General features: G+C 44.4%; 1 protein-coding gene across 4 annotated transcripts in view; it reads right to left on the reverse strand.

Moving 5' to 3' along the window:
• Window positions 1-16,436: 16,436 nt before the first annotated feature.
• Window positions 16,437-21,168, reverse strand: part of PTPN3 (protein tyrosine phosphatase non-receptor type 3) — a 152,960-nt gene continuing 148,228 nt past the window's right edge. For all 4 annotated transcript variants that reach the window (XM_043566470.1, XM_043566471.1, XM_043566472.1 and 1 more), the window contains one exon: window positions 16,437-20,289. In XM_043566470.1, coding sequence (XP_043422405.1) covers window positions 20,212-20,289 — 78 coding nt within the window. In that variant the 3' untranslated portion in view covers window positions 16,437-20,211. The remainder of the gene's footprint in view (window positions 20,290-21,168) is intronic.

A 21,168-nucleotide genomic window follows, 5' to 3' on the forward strand; every position in this document is an offset into this window, starting at 1 on the left:
CTTAACCTCCTTGGCCCAGAAGTAACACACATCACTCCTGTTCATAGTTCATTGATTAGAACTGGGTCACATGACCACCCCAAAGCTAACACTGCAGAAACTGGGAGATTCAGGGGAGCTCACAGATACCTGGTGAATGCTAACAGCCTCTGCCCCCGTAGGTAATGCTATGATACCAATGAGCAAGGAATCATGTATTATGACTCTTTGCATTCAAGTGACAGAAACCAGCTGGAATTAGCATAACAAAAAAGGAAGTTTATTACAAGAATTTTAAGGATATCGGGGTGTCTTTAAGAATCAAATGGTAGAAATGCACCTGACCATCAGGCAGGGATTAGAATCGGGAAATGCAGAGCCATTCAACAATCTCTTTTGACTTCGACTTGGTACCACTTGTAAAGAGAAAAGGAAGTGGCTGGCTTTTAGTTTCATGGACAGTCCATTATGTACAATTTTCAGGAGTTCAGGGATTGCTGATGACGGATATTTAATCCACCTTAGGGACAGAAAGAGGGAGAAAAGACATTCCAAAGGAGATGATGTCTGTCCAGTTTTTTTGTTTTTTGTCTTTTTCATATATATTTTTATTGTAGTAAAATTGTCCTGAAATTTTTTTTTAAGTTTATTCATTTTGAGAGAGAGAGAGAGAGAGTGAGGAGAAGAGAGAGAAAAGGAAAGAGAGAGAGAGAATCCCATGCAGGTTCCGTGCCGATAGTGCCTGATATGGGGCTTGAACTGTGAGATCATGACCTGAGCCAAAGACAGATGCTTAACCAACGAAGCCACCAGGTGCCCCAACCGTCCTGAATTTTGAAGGCTAAGAAGGAGTTTATTGGGTGAAGACAAAGAGCAAGGTCTTTCCAGGCAGCAGATGCAAAGAAATGGCTGCACAAAAGAGCTTGGAAGATGTTGGGAAATAAACGTGTTCTTTATGGCTAGAGTTCAGGGTGAAGTGACAGACACTGTAAGTTGACTACCCAATATATGGCCACCCTTCTTCCTTGCTAATAGATCTTTGATTTTAGATCTTGAGGCTTCTGCAGTACCATTTCCAAGGTGATCATGGCAAGGAGACCTAAACCAATTATGACAATTTTGTTCCTTACTTTTCAGATTCCCCTGAAGCAAGTTATAGCCATGTGACTTTTCCCCTGGCCACTGAGAACTAAGCAGAAATCAACTAAAGGGTGCTTCCGGAAAAATCTCTTGCTGTTATGATAAAAGAAGAGAGATGCATCAGATATAACTCCTTGCCTTTTTTCCCTTTTTCCTTTTTTATGTGATGATGTGATGCCTGGAATTGTGGCATCCATAATGAGCCACGAGGCAAGAAACATGAGGATGAAGACATCATGCCAAAAATAGCACAGAGAAAAGAGAAGGAGTCAGTGTCTGTGATAGTGTCACTGAGCAGCCAAACAATTGCCATAAATTTTTCACCTCTAGACTTCTGGTTAAGTGAGAAAAATAGACCTCCATTTGTTTAAGCTCTATGTATGAGGTACTTATGTACCACATCACATCTCTAAACCTCTGATTCCAGTCATGCATATATTTTGCAAATATTTTCTCCCTGTCTGTGGCTTGTCTTTGGTTTTCTTAACAATATCCTCCAAAGAGCAAAGGTTTAAATTCTGATGAAATCCATTTTATTAATGTTTTTAAAGTTTGTGTTTTTTGGTGTTCTTTGCCTAATCCAAGGTCACAAGGGTTTTTCTCCTTTTTTTTTCCTACACAATTTATACTTTTATCTTTATACTTAGGCCTATGAATGCTTTTGAGTCATTTTTTTTTGTGGTTTGATATACGAGTCAAAGTTAATTTTTCTTCCATATAGATATACAGTTGTTCCAGTACCATTTGTTGAAAAGTCTTTCCTTTCCCCATTTAAAATACCTTGGCATCTTTGTCAAATTAATTGACCATGTTAGAATGGGGCTATTTCTAAAATCTCTATTTTGTTCTGTTGATTTCTGTGTCTACCTTTATGCTAGGACCTCACTGACTTGGTTATAGTGCGTTATAGCATATGTAAATGGAGTTGATTTTTAACTTTTCTTTTTTTAATTTACTTTTTATTTTTTAGAGAGGGAGGGAGGGAGAGAGAGAGAGAGAGAGAGAGAGAGAGAGAGAACAAGCAGGGGAGGGGTAGAGGGAGAAGGAGAGAGAGAATCTTATTCAGGCTCTACTCCCAGCTTGGAGCCCGACTCGGGGCTCAGTCATGACCTGAGCTGAAGTCAAGAGTCAGACGTTCAACTGACTGAACCACCCAGGCGCCCCTAAATTTAATTTTCTAAATTGTTCATATCGGTATAGAGAAATGCAATTCATTTTTGTATGTTGGCTTTGAATCCTTCAACCTTGATGGATTCACTTATTGTTCTATAGCTTTTTCTTTCTCTTTTTTTTCTTTTTGTATATTCCTAAGGATGTTCTGTGCACACAATCATGATGTCTGCAAACAGTTCTTCCTGTATGTAACCTGTTGTTATCCTTCTGCCACTGTCAGGATTTATTCCTTCTCTTTGCTTTAAGTGGTTGACTATACTGCATCTCAGCATAGCCTTTTTCGTGCTTCTCCTGCCTGATATTCACTGAGCATCTTGAATCTTGAAGTTTATATTTTTAATCAAATTTGGAGAAATTTCATCCATTATTTTTTCCAATTTTTTTTTTTTTCTATTCCATTCTTCTTCTCTCCGGTCCCTCTGGAACTCCAATTATCCCTATGTCAGACCACTTGATAGTATCTAACAGGCCCTGAATCTCTTTAAAAAGCAACAACAGCTTTTTTCCCTCTGTGTTCTTCATATAATTTTTATTGCTCAATGTTCAAGTTCACTTAATTTTCTCTCTGTTATTTTCATTTGGCTCTTAAATCCATCCATTAAATTTTTTAAAAATTAAAATGCTGTTTTTAATTTCTACAGTTTCCATTTATTAAAAAAATCCTTTTGTTTTCTCTTTCCCTGTTGAGATATTCTACATTTTCATTCATCGAAAGTATATTTTGTTTTATTTCATGGTGAATAGTTATAACAGCCATTGAAAACTCCTTGTCTTCTACTTTTAATCCAAGAGGCATCATGTGTGCCCCTCAGGGAGGCCCCGGGAAGAATGAGGCCCAATGGCCCCAGTAGTGACTAACAAAACATACTCTTTGTCTTTTCTTCTTTCCCTCTTTCACTTTCTCTTGTACCTCACACTACTGGGGTCGACTCCCAAATAAGCTATCTGCACTCAAGTTCCTGTTTCAGTCTCCATTTCTGGAAGGGTCCCAGGTTAATGCTCAGTTGTCAATCACACTTCTTCTCCTTTAGCTGGGATCAATACTATCTGATATGGATTCATGTCGGGAGAAGATAAAGTAGAAGAACTAGGCTGGGGGGGTCCTGTTTTATTTATTTTTTTATTTTATTACAAAATATTTTTTATGTTTACTTATTCATTTTGAGAGAGAAAAAGCATGAGTGGGGGAGGGGCAGAGAGAGAGAGGAGAGAGAGAGAGAGAGAGAGCAAGAGAGAGAATCCCAAGCAGGCTCTGCACTGTCAGCGAGGAGCCCAACGTGGGGCTTGAACTCATGAACCGTGAGATCATGACCTGAGCCGAAGTCGGACGCTTAACCGACTGAGCCACCCAGGTGCCCCTGGGCTCCTGTTTAAAGGCCTTCAATGTCATCTAAAAAGTTTGGATTCCATTTTGTACAGAAGAAGGAACTGAAAGATACCTGCTATGAAATGGACATGATCGAACTGTTTATGGTCTTTCATTGTCCCAAGATCTGAAGATTCTCTGACTTGGTATCTCTGAATTTCAGTTTCTCTAATTAATAAATGGGGAAGAATAGCACTTCCCTGTCTATTTCGCACAGTTGTTACAAAGACCAAATTAGATAATGCACATTCCACAGGAGCTAAATAAAAGTAGGGTGTTACTACTATTACTGCAATCTGCTGTTGTATGTTAGTGTGGGAACTAAACATTCTAGTACGTAAAAAAAAAACAAACAAACTTATTTGCTTAATAGAATTTCCAACTGTGGCAAAAGTATATTTGCATCATGCAGTTTCATGGACCATGGAATCCAAGTGCAGTTTTGGGTTGTATCTACAAGATAAAAGAATAATAAACTCTAACGTATTTTTAAGGAATTGTGGAGTCTAAACTAAGAAGGGGCTTCAACAGATAGAGGTGGGCCTTCGAAGACTGGCATGGAAACTCTGTGATATCTCAGACTTTTTCTATCTTTCTGCTCTGCCAGCGTTGGAGTGTGGTTTCTATCTTCCAAGTCCTAAGATGGTTGCTGCAGCTTTAGACCGCATGTCAACTTTTCGTCAGAAGGAAGAGAGTGGGAAGGGAAAAGGGTGAGTCTTCCAGTTGAGTCAATGCGTCTGCTCCAAAAACTTTCTGGAAGTCTCAGCTAATGATTTCTATTTGTGTCTCACTGGCCACCCTTTAAAAAACATAAGGAACGCTGGGAAATGTAGCCTTTTGGCAGATAACAAGTTGTCCTCAAATAAAATCAGGGCTCCATCATTAAGAAAAAAGAAGATAATGGGTACTGGGTAGGCAATTAGCTGTCTTGGCCATAAGCGGTGTCTTGGAAAGAGCCCTGGATCCAATCCTGTATTCAAATTCTATTTTTGTCCTCATTTGTTGGCTGACTGAGGAGGTTACTTTCTGAGCTTCAGTTTCTGCTTCTGCAAAATGGTGCTAACAATATGTACTTTACAAAGGTTTGCACTTTACAGAATCATTTTGAGAATTTTGTGAGATAATCCATGTAAATGTGCCTAGCGCAAGGCCCGGCACAGGATAGGTGCTCAATGTATTGGTTGAATCTGTGCCAGGTGCTAGGCTAGAAGTGAAAAACAAAACAGGTCGTAATCTCTGCCTTCAAGGAACTGTGTGTGTGTGTGTGTGTGTGTGTGTGTGGTATCATACTGCTCCCCCCTCCAGATCCCTTCTTCGGTGCCCTTGCACCTGTACCCCAGATGCTGGGAAGAGTGGCTGCTGACTGCGTCCAGCCATGCACTTGAATGGAATCTGCCTTCAGCTGCAGGGACCTGCCTGCCTCCGGGTTACGCACTCTCCTAGGGGTGGTCTATGGCCAAGGCTAGGCTAATGCAAGGATAAAGAAGCCCAGCCCCTTTGCCTCAATTTGGGGACAGCTCCAAAGGACCATCATGGCTCCAGAACTCCCTGAAGGATCAGCTGAGGCTCAGCTGCATTTCACCTTTTTTTTCTCAGTCCAGTTCTTCTTCCCTCACCTTCTCACCAGTGTATCTCTCGAAGCATTCCCCAACACCTCTCCTGCATGCAGTTCCCGTCAGAGCCCGTTTCCAAGAAACCCTATCTGTGACACAGGACAAGGTACCCACAAGAGACTTCTCAGGTGTCTTCGGTTACAGGGGCTGGGACTTGAGCTAGAGTGTCATCAGGCCAGCTGCTCTCGTCTTATTACTCCTCTGCATCTTCTCTGCACGATGGCATCCTGACAAGCCAGGCTGTCCATGACCTCTGGTAGTCCTGATGCCATCTCAAAACTTCTTTTCAACCTAAACTCCCACCGCTGACTCCCTCATTCTCTGGGCATTTCTGTACAAGTCCCTGCAAGAAAGCATCTGATAGGCTCAGCTCATCTTTTCAAGTCAAGCCACCCCGTAAGCTGTGGGCAAACCTGCAGATTGGCTGATTTTGGGGTACTGGACTTACCTCAGGCCCAATCAGCTGTGGTTGTGGGGAGTAGGGGGTACGGAAGGGCTCATGGCCCACGGGCTTCCCCTTCAGCAGGGCTAGTGGGGGAAGGTAGGTGTTTAAGAAAGGGGTCCAGCACGTGAAAAGATGCTCAACGTCACTCATCATCAGGGAAATACAAATCAAAGCCACACTGAGATACCACCTCCCACGGGTCAGAGTGGCTAAAATGAACAAATCAGGAAACTATAGGCGCTGGAGAGGTTGTGGAGAAATGGGAACCCTCTTGCACTGTTGGTGGGAATGCAAACTGGTGCAGCTGCTCTGGAAAACAGTGTGGAGGTTCCTCAAAAAATTAAAAATAGATCTACCCTATGACCCAGCAATAGCACTGCTAGGAATTTACCCGAGGGATACAGGAGTGCTGATGCATAGGGGCACTTGTACCCCAATGTTTATAGTAGCACTTTCAACAATAGCCAAATTATGGAAAGAGCCTAAATGGATGAATGGATAAAGAAGACTTGGTTTATACAATAGAATACTACTTGGCAATGAGAAATAATGAAATCTTGTCATTTGCAGCAACGTGGATGGAACTGGAAAGTATTATTCTAAGTGAAATAAGTCAGCCAGAGAAAGACAGATATCATAGGTTTTCACTCATGTGTGGATCCTGAGTAACTTAACAGAAGACCATGGGGGAGGGGAAGGGAAAAAAAGTTACAAACAGAGAAGGAGGGAGGCAAACCATAAGAGATTCTTGAATACAGAGAACAAACTGAGGGTTGATGGGGGAGGGGGCGGAGAGGGGAAAGTGGGTGATGGGCACTGAGGAGGGCACTTGTTGGGATGAGCACTGGGTGTTGTATGGAAACCAATTTGACAATAAATTATGTTTAAAAAATTAAAAAAGGGGTCCAGTATGTTATAGAGGGTGCTTTCAGAGTGAACGAGGCTGCTGAAAACCCAGGAAAAGGTCACTGAAACACCGTGCAAGGCTGTTGCTACCCTTGTGTTCTTGGCTAAGGAGAAAGCCGGCTTAACTTGGAACGGAGGGTTCAGGGTGGCGGAGGGAAGAGTGGGTATGTGGGGAACAAAGCCTCGTGGGTTGGCATTGCCCTTTTCAAGGGAAGTTGAACTCCAGATGAGGGACCATGGGGAAGAAAACAGTGGAAGGACCCTAGGGCCAACTGCGGGAGAGAGATGGGAGGCAGTAAGCAGTCAGATGTCACTGGGACAGATTTGGTTACCTGTTGTTCTCTACAGTACATGCTGTGCGCCCCAGGGAGACCTCAGCTTGCCTGTGGAGCAGGTGATCCCAGACCACGTGCCTGCCACTTGGAGTGTTCTCTTCTACCTCCCATGCTCATAACAGCAGCCCCTGCTCTTAAAAGTCCCCGCAGCAGGATTTCCTCCTGCAGCTTGCTTTGTCTGAGGAAGGCATGATACATCCTCCCCTCCGAGGAAGCCCGCAGCTCGTTTTTACATTGCTTTGGCCTCTCACAAACTATGAGATAGGGCAAAAGGCATTATCTGCTCTTTATGGCACAATCGCATGCGACAGCCACTAGCTACATATGGGTTTTCACATTGATTTTTTTTTCTTTTTAATTTTTTAAGTTTATTTATTTATTTTGAGAGAGAGCATGAGCAAGAGAGAGAGCAAGTGGGGGAGGGGCAGAGAGAGAGAGGAGAGAGAGAATCCCAAGCAGACTCTGTCCTCAGTGTGAAGTGTGATGTGGGGCTCAAATGCACAAATGCTGAGATCATGACTTGAGCCGAAATCAAGAGTCTTGACTGACCCTTAACAGACTGAGCCACCAGGCGTCCCTGGGTATTAACATTTAATTACATTTAATTACACTTGAATAAAAAGGTCTCTCCCTCAGAAGCACTCACATGTCAAGTGTTCAGTAGCCCCATGTGTCTAGTGGCTACCATATTGGATAGTGGAGACACAGAACATTTCCATCATCCTTTGTTGGATGTTGTTCTATTGGACAGTGCTGCCTCAGGACATGAACTTCAAGTGTGAATCTGTCTGGTTCTTTGTGGCAGCCCCAGTCCCAGCCCCAGCCCAGCAACAGTGACAAGGACATAGAATGTGATCAATAAACCATTGTAGGATGAATTGATCGACAAATCTCCCATTTACAAGGAGGAAAAGGAGATTTGGAGAGATGCTGTTCCACGGGTGGTCTAGCAAATATGTGACAGAGCTGGGACTCCAACCCAGTCCTCTACCTCCAGGCACAGGCCTGTTTGTTCCTCCCTGCAGCTGCCTTATTTGTCTCCCAGCTCTGTCAGGAGAAAATGATCCTCTGTTGTCACCTCAGGAACCTCCCGCTAGCTGACTGGAAGACCACTTTTTAAAATGGCTTATGGAGACACCCGGGTGGCTCAGTTGGTTGAGAGTCCCACTTTGGCTCAGGTCATGATCTCACAGTGGAGGTCGGATGCTCGACCGATTGAGCCACCCAAGTACCAACCTCCCCTTAAAAAAATTTTTTTTCATGTCTATTTATTTTGAGAGAGAGAGAGAGAGAGAGAGCACAAGTAGGGGAGGAGTAGAGAGAGAGGGAGAGACAGAATCCCAAGCAGGCTCTGTGGTGTCAGCGTAGAGCCCAACACAGGACTCAATCTTGAGAACTATGAAATCACGACCTGGGCTGAAATTAAGAGCCAGCCGGTTAACTGACTGAGCAACCCGGGTGCCCCTGTGGTTTTCTTTTTAACAGTACAGAGGCATTTGAGGTTTTCCACAGGGTTGCGTTATTGCTATGTCACTCACAGCTTTTGAGAACTGATTTTCCAAAAAGTTTGTTGGGCCAGACGCTCACTGCTTTTGTCTCCCCAGCCTCATCTTGAAGCTCCTGGGCCTATTTCTCTCTTCCAATATCAGTATAGTCCTGGATTCATGGATATTTTCCCTGTCCATAAAGTCTGCCCCAACCATTACATGGTGGAGCTCAAGGCACAGATAGGATATCAAAGTGGGTATCTGACACTAGAGGTTTCATACCTGCCTGCAAGGGGAGTCCAGTCTCAGGCTCTGTGCTTACGGGGAGATGAAAATGAGTTGCCTGCCTGAAAAAAGCCAAGAGTCACAGAGGCTGCCTTGCTATGGAAGCAGGACTGGAAAAAATCCATCTCATGCGCTGGCTCATGGGAACATGAGGTTCCTCTCACTTCTAGGGTCTGGGGACTCCAAGTGGAGAGATGAATACAAAAACTTGTCCAGAACTGGAGGGGGACCTGAAGGCCCATGAAACCATGGGATAGGGAAACTTCTGGAATCAGGGGTGCTCACAAGAACCCCAATAAAGATGGGCTTGGAACACATTTATCCAACTGAGGAAATTAGCCACACGCAGTCAACAGTTGCAACAAATAGAAGGCTTTGCAACCCAAGAACTAAAGATAATAAAGCAACCTGAAAAAAACCCCTAAAATAAGCAGGTTTACAATTTTTTGAAGTGGTAAAGGAACAGATACTTTGAGCCTTAAAGTCGGAACAGAACAGTATGAGAAAATTATAGGCAGGTTTGAAAAGGGTCTATATAGAAATTCTAGGAAAGACCCAATTATTGAAATACAGGGAGCCCATGAGTTCAGAGATGTGAGGGAAGAACGAGAATGGCCTTTGAAGGGATGTTTCTGTTCATAACAATTATTAACCTTTCCTATGAGCCAGGCATTATTTCAGGGATTTCAAATGTATTAATTCATTTGATCTGCACAGTCTTATGAAGTGGGTGATACAGTTCCATAGTGGGGAGACAGGGAATATTCCAATGGCCCTGGACATCCCCAGGACAGTTAGGGAATAATAATCATATGTGATGTATTGTATGTATACAATAAAGCACTTTACATGGATTATCTCATTTAATCCTCATTTAATAATTTCATTAATCCTTCTAACAATCCCTCAAGGCAGGTGTTACGGTCAGCGCCATCTTGTGACAGAGAAGACTGAGCTTACACCCATTAAAAAAATTCCCTAATGTTTACACAGTCACCAAGCCCTGTAGCTGGGATTTAAAATGAGACCAGTTGAACCCATAGTCCAAGCCCTGAACAACCATGCAAAGGAAGCAGTAGCTGTTTGTTTGGGCTTTAATTTTGTGCATTTCTTACTACTGAATAGGCAATACAGTTGCCGATCCAATGCTAATTATGGTGGCATTAAAAAAATAAAAAAAAAAAAAAAAAGGGTTACCAAAGGGTCCAGAGTAAAACATCTCTGTTTTCTAGAAGTCAGTGTTCCAAGTTTCCTGTGTGAACTTCCAGTTATTTTATGCCTATAGAAGCAAGTGTTGGGACACCCGTGTCCCGCTCTTGATTTCGGCTCAGCTCATGATCTCATGATGGTTCATGAGACTGAGCCCTGAATCGGGCTCTGTGCTGATGGCACAGAGCCTGCTTGGGATTCTCTCTCTCCTTCTCTCTCTGCCCCTCGTCTGCTTGTGCACACTCTCTCAAAATAAATAAATAAACATTTTTTTTAAAGCAAGTATCTACAGGTGTAGTTATATACAAGTCTATCTATCTAGAGATGGCTTTTATTTTCTCCTTTTTTTACACAGTCAGAAGTTTCCTCTATACCTTGTTCTTATCTTGCTATTTTGATTTAACACTCTATCTTGAAAGCATTCTATATTAGCATAGAATAATAATAAAAAAATAATAATATAGAATATTTACTATTACTAGTAATGTAAAAGTATGGAATTATAACAATAAAGGGCTTCCTCATTCTTTAAATTTTTTTTTTTTCAATGTTTATTTATTTTTGGGACAGAGAGAGACAGAGCATGAACGGGGGAGGGGCAGAGAGAGAGGGAGACACAGAACCGGAAACAGGCTCCAGGCTCTGAGCCATCAGCCCAGAGCCTGACGCGGGGCTCGAACTCACGGACCGCGAGATCGTGACCTGGCTGAAGTCGGACGCTTAACCGACTGCGCCACCCAGGCGCCCCATGGGCTTCCTCATTCTTATTTGCGACTGCTGAATATTCCATTGTAAGTCTATATTATTTTTTTTTAAGTTTATTTATTTTGAGAGTGAGAGCTAGAGAGAGAAAGAAGTGACAGAGGCAGAGAGAGAGAGAATCCCAAGCAGGTTCTGGCACGGTCAGCACAAAGCCCGATGCGGGGCTTGAACTCATGAACCATGAGATCATGACTTGAGCCAAAGTCAGACACTTAACTGACTGAGCCACCCAGGCGCCCAGTAATGCTTACTTATTATAAACAATTGGAAGAGGGGAAAATTTAACAAAAAGTCCCCTCCTGCTAATCCCACAATTTTCCTCTAATCACTACTAAAATGTTGACTTTCTTTCTAGGCTTTTCTCAGTTCAAATATTTTCCCTAAAATTGTCATTAAATATGCTTAAAGACATGACTTTTCGTTTTGCCAAGTTAAGCTAAAAATGGCATCTCTTATTTGAAAATTTTGTCGTATTTGTTACAAATATTTTTCTCAGTTTATTGATTGCCTTTTTCTTGTGTTTATGGTGTTCTGATTTTTTTAAAATTTATTTATTTGTTTTGAGAGAATGAGAGAGAGAGAGAGAGAAAGCACATACACAAGCAGGAGAGGAGCAGAGAGAGAAGGAGAGAGAGAATTTCAAGTAGGCTCCACACTGTGGAGTGCAAAACCTGACGTGGGTCTTGAACCCACAAACTGTGAGCTCGTGACCTGAGCCAAAATCAAAAGCTGGACACCTAATTGACTGAGCCACCCAGATGCCCCCATGGTATCCTAAATTTTTATGTAGTCAGATCTAGAAATCTCTTTCGTCTCTCCCTGTCCCCAGCTCCCTTAAAAACTTCTTGCCATAGGGATGAGGGTGTAGGGGTGTTGGGGAGAGCAGGATCCCACCTGAGATCAGCAACGTCAGGGAAAGAGGACTGGCGGGTATTCATTCAACAGGCATTTATGACACCTACTTATCACTGTGTGCTGGGACGGTCTCCAGCAGGGAGGTAAGGCAAGCATAACCAGGGACTAACCCACCAGCGAGGGGTGTATTCCCAGCCATCAGAGGGCCACACTAAAGGTACCCCACATTCATTAGTTGCCTCTCCCCGTCCTCCTTCCTCCCAGCCCCCCGCTGGGATTTACTTCGGAACTCCTTTCTGTCTTTGTGAATTCTCCTTTTCTGGACGACTCCTGTAAACAGAATCATACGTTATGTGACTTTTCGCGTCTGGCTTCACTCACTTAGCCTGTTTTCAAAGTTCTCCCACAGTGGAGCGTGTATCAGCACTTCATTCCTATTCGTGCCCAGATAATATTCCGCCGTGTGGACAGACCACGTTCTGTTTCTCCACTCGTCCGCTCACCAACATTTGGCTGCTTTCCACGCTCTGTCCATTGTGAAGAATCCTGCTACGAACATCTATTTCAGTCTTGATGGTATGAAGGAAAGACAGGAGAGCTTTACCTGGGATGAGGGAGGCAGAAAGATGGTGATAAAGCTTTTGTGGGAGAGGGCTTGCCTGAGGCCAGTTTACTTAAGGAGCTGTAAGACACGGAGGAGGTTGGGGGCAGGGCTGGTCCCCAGGGAAGGGGGCGGCTCTCGGGCCTCCTGGGCTCCTGTGCTTCTGGACAGTGCCTACAAAAGGCAAACAGAATCCCTACAAGCTCTGCCTTATTGAGGACAACCCAGATTTGCGGTAAGAAATGAGAGACCGCCGCATGATTCCGACTTGAACATTTATCTCAGAATGTTTCTAAGCATTTCTCAGTTGTTTCTGTTTCAATTTTCTGAGTTTTTATGGTTGGTTTATAAATAGCACGTCTTCTGTTTAGAAACTTGACTTACAGGCCTTGATTACTATCAGGACTGTTCTCACTTACACACCTCTGGCCTTTGCCAGGTAGGTCTCTCACCACAACCGAAGCCGTGCGCCCGGGCTCTGTGAAATCTGAGAGCCAAGTTCCTTGCTGGAGCCCAGAGGCCTAGGTCACAGTGACCTCACACTCTGGACAGAGTCCATACAGCACTCCTCTCCTGGGCAATGCCCCTTCAAGCCACATAGTTCTGTTGTACTTTTCCTTGCTGTATGGCGAATATTTGTGAGTATTTTACCTAAATTTTCTTCTCTCCTTCTCTTTTTTTTCCTTTACTTGTTTATACTGCATTTTGTGATTGCAGCCTGACAAGTCTATGACAAGTGCATATTCACCCCAGATAGGCTATTTTAATAACTGGGTTTCATTACAGAGAGGATTTGAATGGATTAACAATTAAATAAGAGTAGCACAAAAGAAAAGGCACCTCCTGTGGCTGATTGGGGTGCTCGGAACCCAGCAGTGCCTACATCATTTTTAAGAATAAACTTTCGCATTTATTTAAAAAAATTTTTTTTAATGTTTATTATTTTTGAGAGAGAGATAGAGAGAGAGACCAAGCAGGGAAGGGGCAGAGAGAGAGGGAGGCACAGAATCGGAAGCAGGCTCCAGTCTCTGAGCTGTCAGCACAGAGCCTGATGCGGGGCTCAAACTCACAGACCACCAGATCATGACCTGAGCCATAGTCAGCCGCCCAACCGACTGAGCCACCCAGGCGCCCCTAAAAAAAATTTTTTTTAATTGCATTTATTTATTTTTGAGAGACAGAGTGAGAGCCTGAGCGGGGGAGGGGCGGAGAGTGAAGGAGACACAGAATCCGAAGCAGGCTCCAGGCTCTGAGCAAGGGTTCAGCACAGAGCCCGACGTGGGGCTCAAACCCACGAACTGTGAGATCATAACCTAAGCTGAAGTCGGACACTTAACTGACTGAGCCACCCAGGAGCCCCAAACTTTCACATTTAGACGTGGCTGTGTGATGCTCCTCAGACTGGCTACATATGTCCCTAACGTTGGACTTCAGACCCAAAGAACAATCTCATTCTCTTCCCTACACCTGGTCCTACTGGTTTGTGGACTCACACCCAGCCAGTTGCCCAAACTAGAAACTGGCCAGTCCTGGGCTCCTCCCTCTGCACACCCATCAGTTATGGAGTCCTCCCTTCTTCCTCTGATAGATGTGGGGGCTGTGACCACTTACCTCGTCCTCACTGCCACCATATCTCCCCTGACCTTTGCCACCGCATCCCCACTGTCTTTCCTGTCTCCTCCATTGTTTGGATGAGGATATTGGAAGCCCTGGGGGCAACCTCAGGAGAAATCCCGGAGTGTTCCTTGACCACAAGAGGAATCCAGGGGTTTAGGGGCCGACAAGTAATGGATACAAGGGTGGCCATAGATGAAGACTGGCCTGGGTAATTTGGGGGTGGGGAATGAGTAGGGTTCTGGGGTTTCTAGAAAAGAGGTTAAGTTTGTGTTACCAGTCTACTGTTATTCAAATGATTTGTATATGTAACAGATAGGTGCTGACCTTGTCAGCAAGTGAGTGCTGTACTTCCCCATGGTGGATCGGTCTTGCTTAAATGACATCATTGCATTTGTTCCTGTGTGCTGGGTCTTGAGCAGGGTAACTCCTCATAAATCAGTCCTTCAGTGGCTCTAGAGTCAAGGAATTGCAGGGGAGGCTGCTAATTGTGCCCTAACAATCCTCAATAATACGACTCTGAATTTTGGCTGGGTAGAGTGCCAGCCAGAAGAAAGATTACATTTCCTAACCTCACTTGCAGCTAGGTGTACCCATATAATTAAGTTCTGGCCAACCGTTTTTAAGTCAGAGTAGCCTATGCAACTTTTATGAATTATCCTCAAGGGCAAAAGGCATTGTTCCCCACCATTTTCCTCTTTCTTTCCAGCTGAAATGTGGATGCGATGGCTGTAGCTGGAGCAGCCATCTTGGACCGTGAGGTGGAAGGTATACGTTGAGGCTAGTGGAGCAACCAGATTGGAAGGGCACAGATCACGATAACCATGCAGCTACACCATGAGTTCTGGACTCCTGTGTTTACCTGGAAGCGAAACAAACTTCCATCTTTCCCCAGCCAACTTTCCTTTGGTTTTTGGATTCAGAATTTGATCCTTGAAAGTGGAATGCTGCAAATAACATCCAAAGTGTGGCACTGGCTTAGTGGAATTGGCAGGCCAGCAGAGGGCAAGGACAGATAATTGCCTTTTAGATAGTGACTAACGTGTCACTTTGATGAGTGTCGTCTGCAGTACTTTGGAGGAGGGACCACGTGCCGACCAAGGCCACAATGGAGAAAATGGCGCGAGGGGACCAAAAGGGTGACTGTTGCTCCTTGTTGCTTTTCACAAAGGCCCATAGAAGTGAGATGCACTGGGGCTGGAGCCAGGGCACCGTAGCAGAGATGGAAGGGAGCCTTGCTTTGCTAAGGAAGGCAGTCTGTAGCCTGAGCTCAAAATTGATTAAGGTCTTGGAGTAGAGAAAATGCTAACTGCTTCTGTTCTTCAAACTGCAGCTATTCAAAGCAGTGGCCTTAGGCGATAAGGCTGGGGGCAGCAAGCCATCTTCAAGACTTCTTTGCCAGAAAATGTGCATGAGGCAGCTCCAAAGGTCAGATGAACCGTCTCGTCTTCCCATCCAAGCTTCCCTTTCTGGTGGCTTCAAGGTACCCACCTTTAAGTTAAGAGGCATGAGCAAAACACAGAACATCATTCTAGACCAGACCTTCAGCTGTGGGTGCTTGCTAGAATTCTACTGGCAAAGAAACCACAAGCCTGGGGACCTCCCTCAAAACTGCCCCAGGAGCAAGCAGGCTACAAAAGCTGTGCTGTCCTCAAGAAGGCTGCCCGTGCAGTCCCACCTTGGATGTGGCCATGGAGGTCCACAGACAAGGAGGTCAGGCAGCTATCCAAGGGACTTACTGGCCTGCCAGAAGCATCTTCACTCTTCCTGTGTTTCCTATTCTTCCCTCTTATGAATGGGTTTTCAATGGCTGTTTTCCTGTTTCTACTTTACTGTTGACAGGGGGCGTTGGGAGATCACTTGTCTTGAGTTTACGGGTGATTAGACAGGAAGCCACCCAGAGATGATGGGGAAGCCCACAGATCACCCAAAGGTGATCTTAGGTTGAACTTCATGCCACAAGTGGCTGGGGCTTGGGTTGTCTACCTTGGAGAGAGGAGGAACGGGCTCTATGTGAGGAGTAAGAAAGGTGAGCAAAGGGTTGAGCGATGGCGGAGATCATTAATTATCCCGCAAACCCATTCTTTCCTTCTCAGAAACAGAACTCCTGAATTTTTAGGCACATGGTTTCTTGGAATAAAAACCTTTCCTAGACTCCCTTGCAGTAGGTGTAGCCCTGCCCCTAAGTTCTGTTCAATGGGATGCACAACAACCAGATGGCACACCCTGAGGGAAGGGGTTTTGCTTTCTCCTTTCCCTCTCCTCTATCCTGTTGGCTGGACCCATCTTCATGGACCTCAGCGTTAAAGCTGCATACTGGGGTTGGCAGAGAACCAAGCTGGAAGGAACCTGGGTTCTGGGGATCACGGAGCCACCCTGGCAGCCCTGGGTGATAGAAAGTACTAAAACTTCTTTGCATAAGCTGCTGTCATGACAGCTGAACCCAATTCAAATTTAGAATTAGCCACACAAGGTCAAGACAGAAGCAGGTACTCTGCACGGCCATGCTCCTGACCAGAGGGAAGGTAGGGATGGGCAGAGAGCACGCTCCTCCAAGAGAGTTAATATTTACTAAAAAGCAAACAAACGAACAGAACGCAAGCATAATAAAACCCTTTCAGAAATCAAGACGATGATTAGAATAAAAAAAATCTCGACACACAGTGTTGCATAGCTTGAATGTTTTTATATTGATCAAACTTTTTCAGTAGCGTCGCTGACAGGTCAGAATGAAAAACATCCCGAATTTACAGAAAAAAAAATATTGCTCATTAAGATACTTTTCGAAACTACATAACACCGATCTTTTCATTGCTGCAAACAGAATGTGGGTTACAAAGATGGCGGACAGTCAGCCATCAGACTCCTCAGAGTCAGGCTGAGGTCAGTCTTTGCCATCTTTATGATTCTGATCTCAGCGCAGAAGGGCAAGAACCGGACAGTGGCAATCCTTGTCTTGGCATTCAACCCCGCCAAGGTTAGGGACAATCTCTTGGAGACAAGTCATGGAAATGTGACACATTTCTCTCCAGGAGTTATATGGCTTTGATTTAGGGCTAATTTCCATTCTCTGCAATACAGACTCCCAGAATGGTAAACGTTGAAAGAACCAAAGAACTCATTTAGTGCAGCCCAAATTCCTCTTTTTTACACATAAGGAAATTGAGGCCCGAAAGTCACCCAAGTCTAGGTCTAGATGCGAATGAGCCTTCCCTATTGAGGCCACCTCTTTGTTGCCTCTGAAGGATGAAAAGGGCTGTTGATTTCACTCAAATGATAATTTCTTTCTTTCTTTCTTTCTTTCTTTCTTTCTTTCTTTCTTTCTTTCTTTCTTTCTTCTCTTTCTTTCGCACTCAAATGGTAATTTCTGAGGAACAACAACAACAAAAATATCAGGTAGCAACACAAAAGAAACAGCATCTACACTAATCTAAATAAAAGCATTTTTAGTGTTAACTATCTGGAATTAAAATAAAAAACTTAATCAAAAACATTTTTAAATATAAATTACTGTGGTAGGAATTATGGACCAGCACATGTTGGTGATATAACACCCCCCATCCTGACCTCCCCTAGCCAAATCGAGTTCAATCTCCCCCCCCCCCCCCCCCCCCCCCCCGCTGGAAGTCAAAACACCAAGTGTAGGTGCTATAGAGTGACACGGGAGGGATGTCCCATCCTAAGTCAGCACATGAGTGGATCTAATCAGATCTTCCAGAGAACAAAACACAAATGTAAAATGTCCTCTCTGTTCACATCCAGCCAAATTTCCTAGGCAAAATATTTCCCATGATTTTGATGCTTCCCACTCAGGACCAAAAAAGGCTTCAGTGTAATTGTTTAAATATGTAAAGTATTGCAGCAGGAATGCTGAGGTACAGAATTTAATTGGTTGTATCTATAGTAATTTTTACTCGTATATTTTGCCCCTTTAGATAATTCTCTTGTCCTGTTCTTCCCCAGTATTTCATAAATTCTGTTCCGAGTAACATCTGCTGGGTCTGAACTTCTGGCCTGCACGGTGGCAGAAAAAGGCTAGTTGCAACCTCTGGTAAACTGTTTTGAAATTTATGTACAGTAATGACAGCCTTCCTGCAACTATATTAAATAATTTGCTTAGAAGAAGTAAAACACAACTCTCCAAACACATTTAGACTCCTCAAGCTTCTTGCACACAGGGGGATGATGCATTTGTATCAAATGGCAATGATTTGCTAAACATCCTGATGGCATTTAAATTTAGCTCAGCTTTCCACCTTCCCCTCTTTTTTGGGACTTAACTGGTAGAATTTTTTCTGAGTCCAGATTGAAAGAAGGCACTGGTATGAGGATATTCCTTTGTGCTTTTGTTCTCAGCCCAAGAAACGTTCTCTTAGAAAAATCCATACAATTCCACTTCTATTTCATGGGTTTTGGGGCTAATCACTGGTAAGTTAACTCTTCCAAGTAATGCATCTGCAGCAGTGTCAGATAGATTCCAGCTGATGAAAACTCACGCTGATAGCGTTTTATTCAATCCTCGTATTCAACCCATAGCCTCAGCATTATTTCTCCTATTTTACAGGACGCTGTAATTACAGGAAATAGAGGAAAGAGAGGTAGCACTCTCAAGTGAGCAGGCCAAGAGCTAGTTGTTGATGAGTGGGACCGGGAACCAAATCTCCAACTGCATAATTCCAACCTCTCCTGATTCATTCTGCTGGCTTAGCATGAATCTGACAAGGATCGGGCTTAGGTGGTCTCCTGTTTCACAGTAGCGGGCGATGGCACCGTGTGACGCCTCCCTCCCACCCCTGCCGTTCGGCAGTAAAATATTGGTGGGGGAAAGAGGGAAGTATGCAATTAAATATGCTAAGTCTGGAGATAAAGAACCTTTAGAAACCCGGCTCCCATCATATGGGTCTTTATCCCTCTCGCATCCAGGAAACTACTCAATTGGTCCAGAGTTTGTTAAACATCAAAATGGCTTCACTTCTGTGCACTATGATATGAAAGCATCCTTTTTCTGTAAATCCCATTAAGAAACTGGCTTAGCTTCCTTGTCCTTCAGGGTACATAAAAACCGCTATTTAAAAATACCACATTAAAATTTTTACGTAATTTATTTTCCTTAAATAATAATTTGCTACAATCCTGTCACAAATTTTTTAAAAATTTAACACAGTATGAACAAAGGCAGAATTCTTTAGGACAATCAAAATCAGGGTGTACTTAGAATAAATTAACATCAAATTGTGTTTATATTCAGATAGCCTGATCCTCTCCTTTGAAATGAAATGGAGACCATTGTAACTGAGGGTGAATGCACACATTTGTTCTTCTATACAGAGACTCATTCTTTATATAAACTCAACTGTAATTTGAATCAAGTTAGGAGTCCTGAGAAACACTTACCATGGGCGCGCACACACACACATCCACACACATCCACGGACAACCCTCTAGAAGCTGGGTTTCCCATGGTTCCATGACTAGATCTTTCCTCAGCAGGGCCAACGATTCTGAACATTTAGATGATATCCCATCTCCCCTCAGGAAAATCGTAATGTTTCAAGTGTAACATAGCTTGAAGTAGCAGCAATCCATGTAGTAGATTCAGTAGTCGATAATTCCAGTCTCGGGTTCTGCATGTACAGCAAGAGGCAAGCAGAGGCGAAGAGCACTTCCTCCTAAGACTAACGCACGGACGACAGGATGCAGCGGGAGTCCTCATGCTCAGAGTCTCCACTGAAAACTCACCCGAAGCTGCATGACTAATCCGGTCCAGGCACCGCGTGAGCGCCTGAATAGGGTCAGTAATGCAGGGAGGAAGCGGGGCATCTTAGACAGGATTCTCAGAAACATGAATATGGGACGTGGCAGGGAGATGGGACAGAGGAAGGGAGGCCAGAAAAGGTACTGCCCGCTCCTTCAGCCTGAAATCCCACCACCCTGCCATTTAGTACATTCATCAGGGGTTTCCTTAGCAGGGCGCAGGTGAATGCTAACGGTTCCAGCTCCGTCTAGAAGGACAGAAAGCTCAGCCCTTAGAGTCCGATAAACATATACACACAAAACATCCAAGCAACTCTAAATAGCCACACCATCTTGTTTCTGGGCGGTCAAGAGCATTGCTGGCGTCCCCTCTCAATTGCCCAAGGATGGTTTACAGGAACACAGTGATGTCTAGGGAGGAAGGCAATAGGACAGGCCCCAAACTGAGATCCGCATTTGCTTACTTCTCTCTGAGGAATAACGGGCCTAACTGACGCTGCAACCACATGCGTATCTACACGGTTCCTATGTACACGATACCTCTTCTATAGAACTTTAAAGTGCCTGGGTTCAAATGTGCTCATTCCTTCCCCACAGCCTACAAATTCCTCTTGCTGCTTCCAAAGAGAAGGTCTGTCCTTAAGGAGGATGCCCCTGGGAAAGAGGAATGAACATTTCACAGTTGTCTTAACTGGGATCCAGCATTTGGACTAAGCCTTCTTCATAAACACGAAGAATCGCTTCACATACAAACTTGTACTGGCTCTGGAAGAGAAAAGAAAGGTGTCAGTCCAGCCACGGTTCCATAAACTCTGCCTCCTACCACATCTCTGCGTACTCTTTTACGTTGCTCATAAATACTCTCTGACCTCCAGCTCCGGGCCAGGCCAGACCCTGTGCTACGTGCCAGGGAAACACCGTGAAGGCACACCCGTGAAGCCATGATTCCTACGTGAGGGCTGGGGGCTGCTCCCAGAGAGCGGTGGGGAGAGTGTCATGGAAACCACAGCAGAGGGAGGGGCCGGTGGTCTGGAGGAGCCAGGGAAGGGGTGAAGTCACTGCAGGGTGACCATTCTACTGTACAGTACACTCAAGTGTGGAGACTCCGATGGCCCATTCTGAGTGGCACTGTCGGGCTCGGAGCCCCTGCCTGGAACACCCGGACATGGATGGAGAGGCTGCACTGGTGGCTGGGACCTGGTTGTGCAGGGTAAGGTGAAGGAGTCTGGATTTTGTCTTAATAAAAAAAAGGAGAGCCACTAAAGCTGCTCTGTGGGATACGGTCCTTTATATTAAGAAACGCCCGAGAAACTCATTTAGTGAAGTGTGCGGGGTGAAAGAAAGCATTGAGACTGTGCTTCTTCAGCAGCTAGGCAAATCTACCAAGATGCACTGTCAAAATTTTTAACCGGCAATGAGGTCTTCCATACCATGCAGCGGGGCAGAGAACAATATTCTTTTTTTTTTTTTTTTAATTTTTTTTTCAATGTTTATTTATTTTTGGGACAGAGAGAGACAGAGCATGAACGGGGGAGGGGCAGAGAGAGAGGGAGACACAGAATCTGAAACAGGCTCCAGGCTCTGAGCAGTCAGCACAGAGCCTGACGCGGGGCTCGAACTCACGGACCGTGAGATCGTGACCTG

The sequence above is a fragment of the Prionailurus bengalensis genome, chromosome D4 (assembly GCF_016509475.1).
Source record: "Prionailurus bengalensis isolate Pbe53 chromosome D4, Fcat_Pben_1.1_paternal_pri, whole genome shotgun sequence".
Taxonomy (NCBI): Eukaryota; Metazoa; Chordata; class Mammalia; order Carnivora; family Felidae; genus Prionailurus; species Prionailurus bengalensis.